We start from the raw sequence: 15390 nt of genomic DNA, 5'->3' as shown, positions 1-15390 counted from the left end.
CCCGCAGCAAGCCCCGCCCTCCGTCGCACAGGCCCCGCCCGCGACTGGCCTCCCTCCTTTCCCGTCCCAGGACGCGTTGCGCGGCCCGGGCCGGAAGTAAGCGAATTCCCGGGTGTGTGTCTGTGTCTGTCTGTGTCTCGCAGCGGCGCGCGGCCCCGGACAAGCGCTGGGGATTCCCGTTTGAGGCGTCACTACTATCACTGCCATCACCCCACGGAGCCACTTCTAGAGGGGAGTAGACCCGGCTCTTCGCCGGGCAGAGAAGATGTTGCCCCTGTCCATCAAGGACGATGAATACAAACCACCCAAGTTCAACCTGTTCGGCAAGATCTCGGGCTGGTTTAGGTGCGGGGTGCTGTGTTTGCGGGGAGGGGGTGTCCGGCAGAAAGGGAGAAGGCCCAGACCTCAGGATGGCCCGAGGTCCAGGGAGGGAGCGTCGGAAACTCCCCGTCAACCCCCAGCTGTGAGGAAAGGAGCATGTGAACTGGGAGGAACTTGAAAGGGGTACCCAGCCTCGGGGTCCCGGCACCTCCTTAACTCTCCCGGCTGTTTTCCACGTGTATCATTCCCAGGTCTATCCTGTCCGACAAGACGTCTCGGAACCTGTTTTTCTTCCTGTGCCTGAACCTCTCTTTCGCTTTTGTGGAACTACTCTACGGCATCTGGAGCAACTGGTAACCAAAGGGGAAAATGGTTTGGGCGGAAACAGGGTGTGAGGGAGACGAAACGCTGTTTGCTTAATGCCACGTAGCTCCTCACCAGGAGGTTCAGGTCCTACCTTCATTACCTACCTCTGCTGCTGAGTTGTTTTCCCATGCCCGCACCAATCTGGTAGGGCTACAGTTCTTGAGTAAGATCTGAGGCCTATCCTGTGCAACCTCTGTTGTCACCCTCCCCTCCGGTTCCATCAGACAAGACTGACAAGCCCCCTCCTTATTTTAGCAGACGGACAGAATCCTTCATTTCTAATTGCAGGCCTTAGCTTTACCCACTTTGTTGGAATTGGGAGAAATTTGTTTGCTGCCTCTCTCAGGGGGGAGTGGCATTTGGATTTCACCCTTAAGATTCCGAGAGTTTGAGATGTTCTACTTAGTTAGTTATTGGGGCTTGGAATGGGAGGTTTTATAAAGGGATATCCGGAGAAATATGTGTCATTCTCTTCTCTCTTTAATGCCGAAACTGTCTCATGATTTTCCTGTAGTGTTAACTGCGGTGTAAAAATCCCATATAGTTTTCTAGAAACAACATTTCTTGGGTTTTAGTGGCACCTTTGAGGGTTTTTCGTTTTTGTTTTTGAAAACATCCTTAGGAGGAGGAAAATCTAGTGTGTAAGTCTATGGCAGTGAAGTTACTATTATTCAAGTATTTGCTGTTGAGTAACTTAAGGTCTTATGAAGTTGTTCTGCTTACAATGAGACTGTCACATTCCTAGGTGTACTAATTCTGTCTTTAGATCCCATACTCGTTCAAAACTCTGAAGAAAGCCAATACTCAGAATTGTACATAAAGCTTCAGGATGTTGTTGGGTTCCCTGTACTAAATCTTGGACTGTAGATTAAGAACCTGTTTTCTATTTGTTAAGTAGACTTAGTGTCTGTTCTTTAAGACCCATTTTCAGAGAAAATTGCTGTCCTTGTTCTTCTGTTGAGATCAAACATTGACAGGTAATATCACCAGGTTTTGTGACATGTATATTTTTATGTAATGCGTGGGCTTCTTTCAATTCAACCATCAATTCAGTTCTACAAAAAATACTCAATAACCAGCAGATTATGAAGGTTATTGGTTTAGTCAATAGTTGTGTATAAAAGCATATTGGCACAATGAAATCTTAATATATGTAATAACCATTTTGAATCCTTTGGGAATCAGATGTATTTATTTCAAGGATACCCCATCATAGATTAATTCTTTAATCCCATAATACTAACACACTTTAATATACTGTAGATGTTGAAAGCACTTGTACTTGAATAATCACACTTTATCATAAATATGTATTACAGTATATTTTACATGTTTCTCTTCCTAAATTATGCCATAATTTTGGCATATGTGCTGATTGTATCAAGAGTGTGTCATAACTTATATATGCATATTTTGCTACAGATAGTTTCTATTGAAATGTTTCACCATGGCTTTCCATTGCATAAGTCACTCTGTGAAATATCTCATTCAAGAGATTCATACTTGAAGTTCCTAAACCACCTTTCATGGAAAGTTAAGTATATAGTAACTCTTCTGATCTGTAGAGATCTATTGGGGAGATTACTAAAACCGTTATTTTTTAAGTCACTATGCATCAGTGCATAACAAAAACATCGGTTGTTGGTGACTTGTTCTTTTACCCTTAGGTGACTTGCTCTTCTTTACTGGTACAACTTATACTGCTTTTCATTGTGTTATGTCTTCTAGCTAGATTTGAAATCTAGCTCCAGTGTGTGTTGTACTTAGATAATTTAGCACGTATCCATCATCTCATGCCCATTTATGTTAATCTCCATATCCACAACCAATTTTTCTTAAATATTATTTTTTCATACAGATCTCTTCTTATTGACATTTGGGCAGATTTAGACATTTCTCTGGCCTTTTAATAATCTGACTTTCTGTGTTTTTTTATTTAGATACCAAAATTTTTAGTTCCTTTTGTTGACTGATCAGTAATTTCTTTATATGACCAGAAGATTATCTATGTTCCCGTAGGTTCAATTAGCTTTTCAGTTCCTTGATTAAATTTCTTCCAAAACTCATTTTTCCCATAGAGGACTAAAACATGAATAAAACACTCACTTCACAAATAAAGGTTCATTGAAACAGTTAGTCTAATTTTAACAAATGTTAAATTGTTCTGGTTCTTTTTCAGAGCCTTCATTTTAAAGGAAGAACTTATAGTTGATTTATATTTTTGATGATGAGTAGGTATCTTCAGTGGAAGAATAGGTAATTGTTGTATGTTTTTCCCCATCAATAAATATCTGCTACCTTTCACCTTCCCACTAGAATGTAAACTGTATCAACGTAGGGATCTTTTCTATCTTATGCAGGCACTTCAGTACATAGAACATAGTGGATGCTTAATACATATTTGCTAAATGAAAGAATGAGGGAATGATTAATGTATGGAATTACATTACCTATACTAAAAATGGTAACTACCCCTGTTAAAGAAAAACAGCAATGACAAAACATTACATTACATTCTGTCACTCTTAGAAATTGGGAGGAATATGGTAGAAATTCTGTATGTGATTTTTCGCTTCCTTCTAGTATTTTATTTTTCATTTACTAATTTATTGTTGAGTAACTGACTAATCTCAAGGTAACACAGTGTAAGAATGTGGTTTTGTATCATCTAGGGTTAAGTTTGTTTTCACGTTACAGAAAACTCTGCACATCTATAATCCCAGATACATGGGAGGCTGAGACACCAACATCTCCTGAACCTGGGAGGCAGAGGTTGCAGTGAGCCGAGACTGTGCCACTGCCCCGCAGCCTGGGTAACAGAGTAATACTCTGTCTCAAAACAAAACAAAAACCTAAATTAATGGTTGCTTAAGCAAGATAAAACTTCATTTCCAAGATGGGTAGTGTTTGAGCCATCTCTGGCAGCATAATGTCTGGAATGCAGAGAAGAAGAGGTAAAAGGTGTGCACATTGTTTTTTGTTTTTTTTTAAGATTTATCTGGATGCTAACACACGACGCTTTCACTAAAACTTTATCACATGGTCATGCCTAGTTGCAAATGTATTCTTTATTCTACTCAACCATGTATTCTGTGGAAAGTCAGGGATTTTTTACTAAGGAAGAAAGGGAATATGTAGATAGTGTAAGTTCTAGAAGTGGGACTTGAGAGAGAGAGAGAGACAAACTAACGTATCATCTTCTGGAGGTGGAAAATTGAGGCCTAGAGTTTTTTACTTTGCAAGTGAGCAGCAGAGCCTACAGCACCTATTATCTAAGTTTGATGTCCAAAAAAATCACACTTTTTTTCTAGTATCTCAATATAGTTTCTGTGTTTTTATGTTCTTACATTTTTACTTCATTATTGTCAGATTTAATTTCAGTAGTGTTTCTTACCAAAGCTGTTGCAACCATTTTTCCTTTAGACATAGAAGACACTCAGGTAACTCTGAAGGTTAATGTCTTTGTGTTAACAAAGTAAATATTTGTTGAAAAAATGTTTAAGACAATACCAGACATTTTTTTGGTTCTACTTCAATATAATATTTCACAGCAGATGTTTGTAAAGTAATTCCTTACTGAAGAAAAATAGTTCTATCAATCACATGTTTTTCTATTAAAATTTTCATATATCTTAGTCTTTTAAAATCAACTTTTTCCTTCTCAAAAGTCAGCATTACTTACCAGCTTATGGTGATGCCTTTTGCTTTCCTATAATTTTATTTTCCACCTTAAAAATATAGATAAGTATTCCATTTTGCTTAGACTTTTTTTTTTTAAAGTAAGGGACTATATAATGGAATGTGGTGGAGTTGTGGGTTATTTCACTGTAACTCATTTAGTTTACTGACTTTGCTAATGTCAAGATTCTGAGAATTTTCTAGTTTCCTGATAATAAATTGATAGTTAATGTTTTTCCATGACTTTGACTTTCCACATCATGGAAACTACCTGATAAGGGATTTCTGAATTAGGATCATTCCTTATTTTCAATTTTGAACACATGTTTAACAAACAGTAGAAATATACTGTTAGCTTAGTTACCAATAGACCCTTTAAACCATTTTTTATCATTGGCCATTTTAAACATATATAAAAGTGGAGAGTTTAATGGACCTCATGTACCCATCACCCAGCCTTAACATTTATCAATACATGGTCTATCTTATTTCATCTGTTGTCCCTGGCCCACTATTGAAGTGTTTTAAAGCAGACACAAGATGTAATTTCTTCTGTAACTATTTCATTATGCTTCTCTAAAAGATAAAATCAACCCCCTCTTTAACATAACAGAAAACCATTATCACCTATGGAAGTTAATGACTCATTAATATCCAGCTAGTGAGTATTCAGGAGTCCCTCATTGTCTCATAAATTCTTTTTATGTTTGGTTTTACAGATTAGAAATCAAACAAAATCCATACATAGTATTTAGCTTATATGTCTCTTAAGTCGCTCTTAATTTATAAGTTCTCTTTGTCCCTTTCTTTGTTTTTGCCTCTAATACCCTAAATAAAGTTCTTTTCAAAAATTTCTTTTGCCATATATACTATTGACATTTGTGCTGTTTTTGCTTCTGTATTCGTGTGTTGAGGTTTCTCCTTTATACACGAAGATGTTTTCTTTTTCTTTTTTTTAAGGCGGAGTCTTACTGTGTTGCCCAGGCTGGAGTGCACTAGTGCGATCTTGGCTCACTGCAGCCTCTGCCACCTGAGTTCAAGCAATCCTCCTGCCTCAGCCTCCGAAATAGCTGGGAGTACAGGCGTGCGCCACCACTCCTGGCTAATGTTTTTATTTTTAGTAGATAGGGAATTTTGCTGTGTTGGCCAGGCTGGTCTTGAACTCCTGACCTCAGGTGATCCACCCACCTCAGCCTCCCAAAGTGCTGGGATTACAGGTATGAGCCACTGCGCCTGGTCGATTTTCCATGTTAAAATGTCTTTAGAAGGTAGTCATTTAAAAAAGTTTGCAAATACATTTTAGATAAACTAGCAGTGTTTGAAGAGGAGTCTACAAGTACATGGATTTTCACAACCAGCTTTACTTTATCATGGTTTACTTTGGTGTTTCAGTCATATAACCTTAGGTATTCTCTGTGCTACCTTTATTTTTTAAGGAAATTTATGCCATATAGTTTAAATATAATTCATAATCAGAAACATTTTCTAAGATTGAATATGAGCAGTAAAATTGACCTCCCTCATAAGCAGTATTTTTACATGTGATAGGTGAGCAGAGAACTAAAAGTAGACTGTTTTTCCCATGAGTTTGTGTATTTGCAGGTAGGTAATTTTTAGATCATGGTATCAGGTTTAAGGGAAGAGATCTCATATTGCAGTGTTTTAAAATAACATAATGTTCTTCCATCTCAGAAGAGGGAGTAGTTTTTCAGGTAGTCACAATTTATTAAGTATTAAAACTAATATTTTAATGCTAATTAAGTTTACTTAAAATTTAAATAAAATTTCATTTTGATGAGTATTAAAATTGCCGTGCTATATGCACACCTCTTTAAAAGGAACTTGACTGCTATTGTATGCAAAAGAAATTTACTTTTTTTTTTTTTTTTTGCATTACACCGCAATGTTTGGTGTATGTTGGATGCATATAAAATAAATTTGTTAAAAAAAAGGAGTGTGTATTAGTTTGCTAGGCTGGTATAACAAAACACCACAAACTAGTTGGCTTAAACCACAGAAATTTATTGTCTCACAATTCTGGAGATTAGAAGTCTGAGATCAAAGTATCATCAGGGTTGATTTCTTCTGAGGGCTCTGAGGAAGAATCTGTTCCATGATCTTTCTGTAGCTTCAGTTGGTTTGCCGGTAATCTTGGACAGTCTTTGGTTTGTAGGAGCATCACCTGATCTCTTCCTTATCTTCACATGGTGATCTATGTGTCTTCTTCCAAATTTCTCTTTTTTATAAGGACACTGGATGAGGGCTTACCTTAATGACCTAATATTAACTAATTATATCTGCATTGAGCCTGTTACTAATAAGGTCACATTCACAGGTACTAGAGGTTAGGACTTCAACATATGAATTTGGGGGCAGGCACACAATTCAACCCATGACAGTGTTTTACTGAATATATAGTGAAATAGGTAGTAAAATATAGATCAATAAATCGGTAAATGTTTGCTTTTATTTATTTAGAATGAATGCCCTGCCTTCTAAAACTGATTAGTCATTTCAAATAAAAGCTATATATACTAATAAAGCACTTACATTAAGAAATAAAAACATTAAGAAACCATACCTAGGGAGGAAAAACTAAACCTATTAAATATGTAGTCTAGTTTAGCTCCCAAAATTGACTTTTAAATTTAGTTATAAAATTCCATAAAGTGAACACAACTCTATCATTTTATCAGAATAGAAAGATAGTTTTCTGAAACCATATTTTAACAGTATTTTGCCGTAAGTCTTTTCATGGAAAAGATTTCAGAAAACAAAATCATAGACGATGCCTTTATTAGTGGTTTTATCACAGTGTAGATAAATTCTTCACATGAGTCTTTCATTCTTCAAAATAAAGTTAAATCATTATTTTCCATGTTACATAGATGTTGTGGTTCAAGTGTGTAATTTTCGGTAATCTATCCAAGGGCAAATCTTAAAATATTAAATCTAAGAGAATTGCATGAATAACATGCCCCTTGCCTTGTTCTCATGTATCAGTTTTATTATTCTGTTTTTCCATTTATTCACCAGTTCTCATTCTGCTTTGAGTTAGATGTCAGATGAGATGGTTAAAGTACTATCTGCACTTAAATTAATATGTCTATTTCAGTGGAATAAATACGGTTCATGATAAAACTTTAAGACGATTTCTAAAATCTTTTGTAGTGATTTGGCAGAGGTTTATAAATTATTGTGCTTTTTCTTGTTGGTAAATAAAGTGCTTTGACTTAGTTTGTAATTATATAATTATTCCAAATTATGAGAAAAATTTAAAACCGTGCTTTTTCTGTATGTTTGAAGAATGTTTTTGACTTTTAGTTTGTAGCACTTCCAACTGATGAAAGCTCTAGCATCTAGCCAAATATTAAGAGGTATGGGTTGTGCTTGGGAACACCAGGTATTGTAAGCATTAGTAATGGTTAATAATTAATAATCAAGGTAATTTATTAATAATTAGTAGTAACAGGAATATTAATGTTGTTTTAATGTAACAAGCATTGTAAATGTTTCACATATATTAACTCAATTATTATAACAATTATGTTACTTTTATGCTATTACTCTGTTTAAGTAATGGCTAAATCGAGGCACAAAGAAGTTAAGCAACTTACTGGTCACAGAACTAGTAAATATGGAGCTGGGATTTGAACCCAGGTACTCTGACTTCAGAAGCTTGTTTTTAGAGACTGAACTGATGATTGCTTTCAGAAAATTTTTATTGACTTCAAGTTCACGGATTTCTTTCCTCAGCTGTGTCCAGTCTGTGATAAGCCAATTGGAATAATTCTTTATTGCTGATAACTTTTTTGTTTCTAGCATTTCCATTTGATTATTTTTTGTATTTCCCACTTCTTTACCAAATTTCCCATTGGTTCATATATTTTATCCACTTTTTCCATCGATCCTTTAGCATATTAATTACAGTTTATGATAGCTGCAGTATCTGGGTCAATATCTTGGTCTGGTTCTGTTAACTGCTTTCTCCACAGTGACCTCTTTTTTTTTTTTTTTGCTCTTTTTGTGTATATTGAAATTTTTTATCAAATATTGGACATTATGAGTAAAAAACAGTAGATACTGGGGTAATAGTATTTATGATCGGAAATAGGTATGCCTTGTCTGTCAGACCACCAGTTGGTTAGACTTTGTGCTTTTAGTAGTCCCTGTATGGTGCCTATGCCATAGAAGCTCTTTTCTTCATGCTCTTACCCCTACCCAAGCTATAGACTGCTATTGCTTGTTACTCAGTACCCAGTTTATGGTGAAGGCAGAGGGGTATTTGTTGACTTTGACCCAAAACCTCTGTCTTTGGTAGATTCTGTAAGCCTAAACCTCAGGAGTATGATTTTTGTCAACATTTTTACTCTTCCTATGAAGCCAAACTCTACTCTGTGTATGTGTATGGTCCTGGATGGAAACAACTTTCCTGCTCCATCCTCAGTTGTAGCAGAACGTCTGCTTTGTGTTGGTAGAGGATTTCCTGCCCTTCTTTTGGTGGCTTTTCTTAGTGGGTGCTTTAGTATGTATAATATTAATCTTTAAATTATCACAAATAATATGTCATTTCGTGTATCTGATAAGAACCTTAAAATAATACACTTTGATTTTTTTATTCCATTCTGTGTGCTATTATTGTCATACCTTAGGTTGTTGACAGGAATTTTTTTTTTTTTTTTTCGGTTTTTCAATACTTTGAAGATGTTGCTCCATTGCATTCTGGCTTGAATAGTTTCTGAAGAAAAACATGCTATAAATTGTATTTTTAGTTTTTAATTTAATTTTTCTCTTTTTTCCCCTCTGGTTTTCTAAGATTTTTTTCTTTCTCTTTTGTGTTTAGTGGTTTGTGAAGTGTTTAGAGTTTTTTTCCTTGCTTGGAATTCATTAAGCTTCTTGGATCTGTAATTTATTTTCTTTTATGAATTTCAGAAAACTCTCAAACATTTTCTTTTTAAATGCTTTTCCTTTCTTTTTTTCTTTTCAGTTCCCGAGACTCTAAATACATATATTTTAGTATGCTCAATACTTCCAGACTGGTTTGGGAAAGTTTGTATGTTTGTTTCCACTCCCTTTTCTCTTTGTGTTGCACTTTGTATAACTTCTTTTGACCTAACTGATTCTTTCTGTGTCCAGTCTGCTCAGAAGCCCATGACTATTATTACTCCATATTGTAATTTTAAAAAAATTATCATTTCCATTATATTATTTTATAGTTTTTATCTGTGGAAATTCTTCATTTGTTAATGAATATTCTCTGATTTTATACCACATCCTTTGACATATTAGTTGTATTTGTTTTAAAGTCCTAGCTAATAGTTCCAACATCTGGGCCATTTCTGGTTCTGTTGATTGTTGTAACTCTTAACAATGAGTCTCTTTTTTTTTTTCTTGATTTTGTCGTTGAGTGCTGGACATTGTTTAAAAGAATAATAGAGACTATATATGTCTGGAAATGGGCACACCTATTTTTCTGCCTGGCCATTAATATGGGAGTTTTGAAACTATCTGGTCAATAGTTGAACTGGGGTTGAGCTGGGTTTTGTGTTTTGTTGTTGCTGATTTCAACAAATCACAGCCTTTAAATTTTTCAGTGGTTCCTAGTACTTTGTAATTAGTATTGCATTTGGAGTACTGGAGGATTTTTTCAGGGTTCTTGCTCCACTCTCAGCTTTTAGCAAGTTCTGCACATATCTCTTTGTGCTCTCACTGGTAGTTTACCATTACCTATACTTTATTCAAGGCTTAGTGGGGAGGGTAGGACTCAGTTCTCTTGTTGTATCCCTAGTCAGGTAAGCCTGTGCACCTGAGTGTCAGGGTGAGTATTAATGATCCTGCAGCTCTCCCTGTCTCTCAGCCTGTCCCCACTGTCCTCAGCCTGGTATCAAAAGGGAGGAGCAAGATACTCAACAATAGCAGACCTTTGCTTTGTAAGATCCTGGGTGCAAGTAGGTATCAGCCTCGTCCCAGTAGTAGATGGCTTTTTTTTTCCTACCAGTCTTTCAGTGGCAGCTGAGCTTTGCAAGTGACCAAGGGGTGGTCACATTCCTACCCCTCACTCAGCAGCAGATGGTTTTGTTTCTGCCTCTCTCACAGCAGCTGAGCTTTTCCTTGTGCAGGAGGTATGAGGGTTTACTTTTTTTTTTTTTTTTTTTTTTTTTTTGAGACGGAGTCTCGCTGTATCGCCCAGGCTGGAGTGCAGTGGCTGGATCTCAGCTCACTGCAAGCTCCGCCTCCCGGGTTTTTACGCCATTCTCCTGCCTCAGCCTCCCGAGTAGCTGGGACTACAGGCGCCCGCCACCTCACCCGGCTAGTTTTTTGTATTTTTTAGTAGAGACGGGGTTTCACCGTGTTAGCCAGGATGGTCTCGAACTCCTGACCTCGTGATCCGCCCGTCTCGGCCTCCCAAAATGCTGGGATTACAGGCTTGAGCCACCGCGCCCGGCCAGGGTTTACTTTTTAGATATTTGAAACTTATCCTCAATAGCTATCTATATAGCATATTTAAATTGTTGTTTTAGATGGTTAATTCCTGATGAACAAAAGCTGAATCCTTAGTAGGATGCCTACTATTTGGTTTTTATTGTAATTTGTCAATGTGTTTGTTCTTTTCCAGCTTAGGCTTGATTTCCGACTCTTTTCACATGTTTTTCGATAGCACTGCCATTTTGGCTGGACTGGCAGCTTCTGTTATTTCAAAATGGAGAGATAATGATGCTTTCTCTTACGGGTAAGACTTTAAGAAAAAAAAACCTTTTTATTGAAGTATAAGATAATACACAAAAAAACACTAATCTTAAGCTCAGTGACTTGTTAAAAATTGAACACACATGTAACTTTTGAATCTTTGAAGTCCCCACTCAGGCATCTTTGAGTTCCTACCTCCGCAAGGGTAACCGCTTCCATAACTTCATGGATGAGTTTGTAAACAGTATATAATTGGAATCTACAGTAATTTGTTGAGATTGCTACCATATAGAGGAATTTCTCAACTTTTTTTTGAAGAAGAAAGTTTTAATATATGAAAATAGGCATTTTTTTTTTGCTTTTGCTTTTGCTTTTTTCTTTTTGAATGGGTACTTTGCTGTTGATTTATTTAAAATCATTTTCTAATATGGTTTTATATTATCCTCTTTAGCTCTGCTTTTATGTAACAGTTCTTATATGCTTGCTGATTTGGACAATTAATCAAATATTTGTAGAGTATCTTTATGCTGAAGGGACTACACTGGATCATCATAGAGGCATAATTTGATTTCTACCACCTCTGATTGGAGGAAGCAATGGATTTTTTCATTATTTGATTACACTAAGTGTTTCCTTTTTTGAGTTCATAGAATATTTTGCAGTATAACTGTGTATACGTGTAAGCAGAGCTCAGGATGCATACTCTGTTTCTTTCTCTTCCCCACCCCTTTGTCTTTTCTATTCCCTCTCTCTTCTTTCTTACTGATTCTTCCCCTCTGTCCTTTTCCTCCTCTCTTCCTTTCCCCTGCGAGTGCTCTTTTACATTCTCTTCCTTCTTCCTCTGTCTCTCATATTTTCTTTTTCTCACTCTTGTTCCCATCCTCATCCTCTTACTCTCTCTTATCTTCTCCTGAACTCCCTTTTCCTTCTCTTGTTCTTTGCCTCTTGTACTTGGGCTTGTGCTCGTGATCTTTTTTTCTCTCTTCCTTCTTCTGTGCCCCTATACCTTTCCTGTCTTTTTCTTTCTTTTCTTCTGCTCTTTTCCTCTACCTTTTACTCTTAGGCTCTGTCTCTCCTCCTCCTCTTCTGTTAACTTCTTTAACTCTGTTTCTTTTTTGTCTCCCTTTCCAAGTCTCTCTTTCCTTCCTTCACTGATTCTCCTTCCCTGAGCTCTCCCTTTCCTGTGCAGTTTCTCTCATTCTCTCCCTGTCCTTTTTACATCCATCTTCTTACATGCACTCTCTTAGGCCTCTTGTTATGTTTTTTACTTTTGTCCTTCACTACTCCCTCTTTCTCCGTGGCTTTGCTTCTTTCCTTTAGCAAGCACACACGGTTTCTTTCACATGTTCTTGTTCTTGTTCTCTTTAGATATTTATTGAGGGTTCATATGAGTCAAATACTGTTCTAGTACTAATGATGTAAAAATGATCTAATGATGTAAAGACATGCCTCCTGCCTTGCAGGAACTTGTCTCTTGGGGAAACAGTTTAGTAAAAATATAATAATAGCTTTATATTGTGACAATTGCTAAAAAGGAGATGTGAAGTTCTGTGGCAGAACTTGCTGATTTTAGTTATAACCAAGAGATATGTTTATTTGTTTAATTATAAAAAGTGAGCCAAAAAATACTAATTGTGCATTTTATAATATAGAGCAGTAGATCCTGTATATCTATAAATTCAAACAGCTTGACAGCTCAGATAAGAACACTTTTTATAGCATGATATTGGTGATTTGCAAATAATTTAAACAGTGGTTACTAAAAGATTCCTAAGTATATTTTATATTATTAAAGAAAGATTGTATCCAAAGTTATAATTTTTGTTGGAAAATTAGTAATCTATATTATATATCAGAAATCTAATTAGAATAGCTTATTCAACAATCTTTCTGAATAAACAGTAGCCGACTATTAAAAATTCTCAGTTCTTTAATGCTTAGAGTTTCTTTTGTTTCCAATTTAGAATATATTGTCTCCTGCTCTAAAATGGATTTTAGGAATAGCTTTGAATACCTTCAGTACCATAGCAGATTTTAATATTCAGCTTTAGCTAGTTGATATAAGAGAATAATATTCTTTCCACTTTTAATTTAATCCTGTCCTCTCCTTCTGTATGTGTTTGTGTGTGTGTGTGTGTGTATGTGTGTGTGTGTGTATGTTTTCTTTTGGGTAAGATTAAAGAATAAAAGCTGGTACAATATTTAACACTATGAATAATTGGTATAGTAATAAGTAGCATCATTTGTAAACTACTGGTGGCAGTATATCAAAATGACACTGATTAATTCATGTTAAACATGGAGTTGAATTCTCATAAAACCCTCCCAATTCAGGATAACCGCGGTAGTGGACTGACTCTGCAATAGAAGAAAGAGTTGGGGAATATGAGAGCAAGCAAGGACTCTTAAGTATTTCTTTAAATAAAAGTCATCTTTGTGTCTTGCCACACTCTTATTTTTTAAAGAGCAAAGCCAGCATAAAAGTAATATACATCCAGTAGGTAGACAGATACGTACATACGTGCGTATATCCATATGTACCTATACTTAAATCTTTTCTATTTTTCTTCCTGGCTCAAGAATCTAAACACTAACCATACTTAATTAGGCAACAGCACATTCATGAATTGCATGTTCTCATTCTAAGACCTTCTCAATCTGTTAAGTAAACACAGTTATTTGTAAAGGCAAGTGTGTTTAGTTTTCATGAGTTTTTGTTTTGAACCTACAACCAAGTTTAACAAATATATCTTAAACTCAAGCTAATTAAATCACTCCAACAGTTTATCTGCACTTAGGGAGCACACCTACTAAGCTAGGAATTAGTAACAAAAAAATGCCTGAAAAACATTCTTGCCTTTGATCTTGAAATCTGGTAGAACTCAAGCACAAAAGACTTTCAGTCAAGCATTAGTTATGGGACTACAAAGGTAGATTAAAAGAAAATACTTTTTACTTTTGGATAGTAACCCTACTTATTTATTACATAAATTCCTAAGTGTAGGTTATGGAATGCTGGCTGCAAATTATTTGAATTTAATGAACTTTTCTCCAGAAAAAAAAAAAATGTTTTGACAAGTAATATGTTATTTGAATGTGTTAGAAGATAGAAATATGCATTATTTCTGGGATAGAAATACATGCTATGTTGGAATGCACTTGACAGGACAAACTCCAACATAACTTATTAGAGTACATTTTCAGGAATTCTCTTTAAAAATATTTTTATAGTAAAAATTGTATTACCTAGAAGTTAACATAGAAACCTAGGAAAAGCATGAGTTTTGATGCTCTCATTATATTGTTTAAGGACCAAAGTGGTTAACTGCTGTTAGCATCCTTTGAATGATGTTTGAACATGTAAAAATGCTAAGTTAAAGTTGTTCCTGATTACTTTAACTAAGCCAAATACACCGTATGGAAAAATAAAATCTTTCCCCAATGCTTCACACAGGTAGGAAGCAGAAAGCTTCAGAACTCCATGGAACAAAAGACAGGTATTTTAAAAACAGTTTAATTAGAATTATGTGAAGCTAAAATTGGTTCTAAAAATAGGTAATTGAAAGTTTATGCTAAATTTATTAATCTTAGAAAAAGTGTTAGAAATATAAATCTCAAGTTGTCTCTGGGATAGATCAGAAATAATTTTATTTTCCTTCAGATCAAAGCTCTACTTTCCAAAGATTTGAAAGCTAAAAGGTACAAAGCAGAAAGCATAAGGAGTTCTTAGAAAAAGAGAAATTAATAAGTTTAAAAAAAAACCCTTTTCCAGACCCTTTGTTTTACTTTTTATCTGTTGATCCTTCTTTGTTTGTCCACTTGTCTGGTTCTGTTTTTCCTTCTCCAGTAACAACTTGAGATTTAAATTTCTGTGAAAGGTCTTTCTAAAACTACTTACTCTTCAGAAGGTCTTTTGATTGGCTTGTAAAAATCTGTGTTTTGTGGCATTCTGCTTTTAAACAATTCATAATAATTCATTTCCTCATTTCTACTGTATATAAAATAAAATGCACTGTACTATAAACACTAGGACTTTGCTAACCACTTATAACCATATAATATGGTTTGGAATCTCTGAATGTATGTAATTTTATGATTTAATTTTTAAGACATAACACAAGAATTAAGTTATTGACTTTGTTCCTCTTTAGGTATGTTAGAGCGGAAGTTCTGGCTGGCTTTGTCAATGGCCTATTTTTGATCTTCACTGCTTTTTTTATTTTCTCAGAAGGAGTTGAGGTATAGTAGATAATGATTAAAGTCAATAAATTACATTTCTGTAATGAAAATGTTTATTAATTAAAGATATATAACAGCTTTTTCCGACTATTATTAAAT

The 15390-nt window shown here is 35.4% G+C and overlaps 1 protein-coding gene across 2 annotated transcripts in view; it reads left to right on the top strand.

Annotated features, from left to right (window-relative positions):
• The first annotated feature begins 76 nt into the window (after nucleotides 1-76).
• The window catches only part of SLC30A7 (solute carrier family 30 member 7), an 84779-nt gene continuing 69465 nt past the window's right edge, over nucleotides 77-15390 (top strand). For both annotated transcript variants that reach the window (XM_007977801.3, XM_007977800.3), the window contains exons 1-4: nucleotides 77-345; nucleotides 573-674; nucleotides 10982-11095; nucleotides 15204-15291. In XM_007977801.3, the coding sequence (XP_007975992.1) occupies nucleotides 266-345; nucleotides 573-674; nucleotides 10982-11095; nucleotides 15204-15291 (384 nt within the window). In that variant the 5' untranslated portion in view covers nucleotides 77-265. The remainder of the gene's footprint in view (nucleotides 346-572; nucleotides 675-10981; nucleotides 11096-15203; nucleotides 15292-15390) is intronic.

Source organism: Chlorocebus sabaeus, chromosome 20, assembly GCF_047675955.1.
Source record: "Chlorocebus sabaeus isolate Y175 chromosome 20, mChlSab1.0.hap1, whole genome shotgun sequence".
Taxonomy (NCBI): Eukaryota; Metazoa; Chordata; class Mammalia; order Primates; family Cercopithecidae; genus Chlorocebus; species Chlorocebus sabaeus.
Note: the sequence above shows the minus strand (reverse complement) of the source record. Positions and strands in the feature narration are given on the sequence as shown.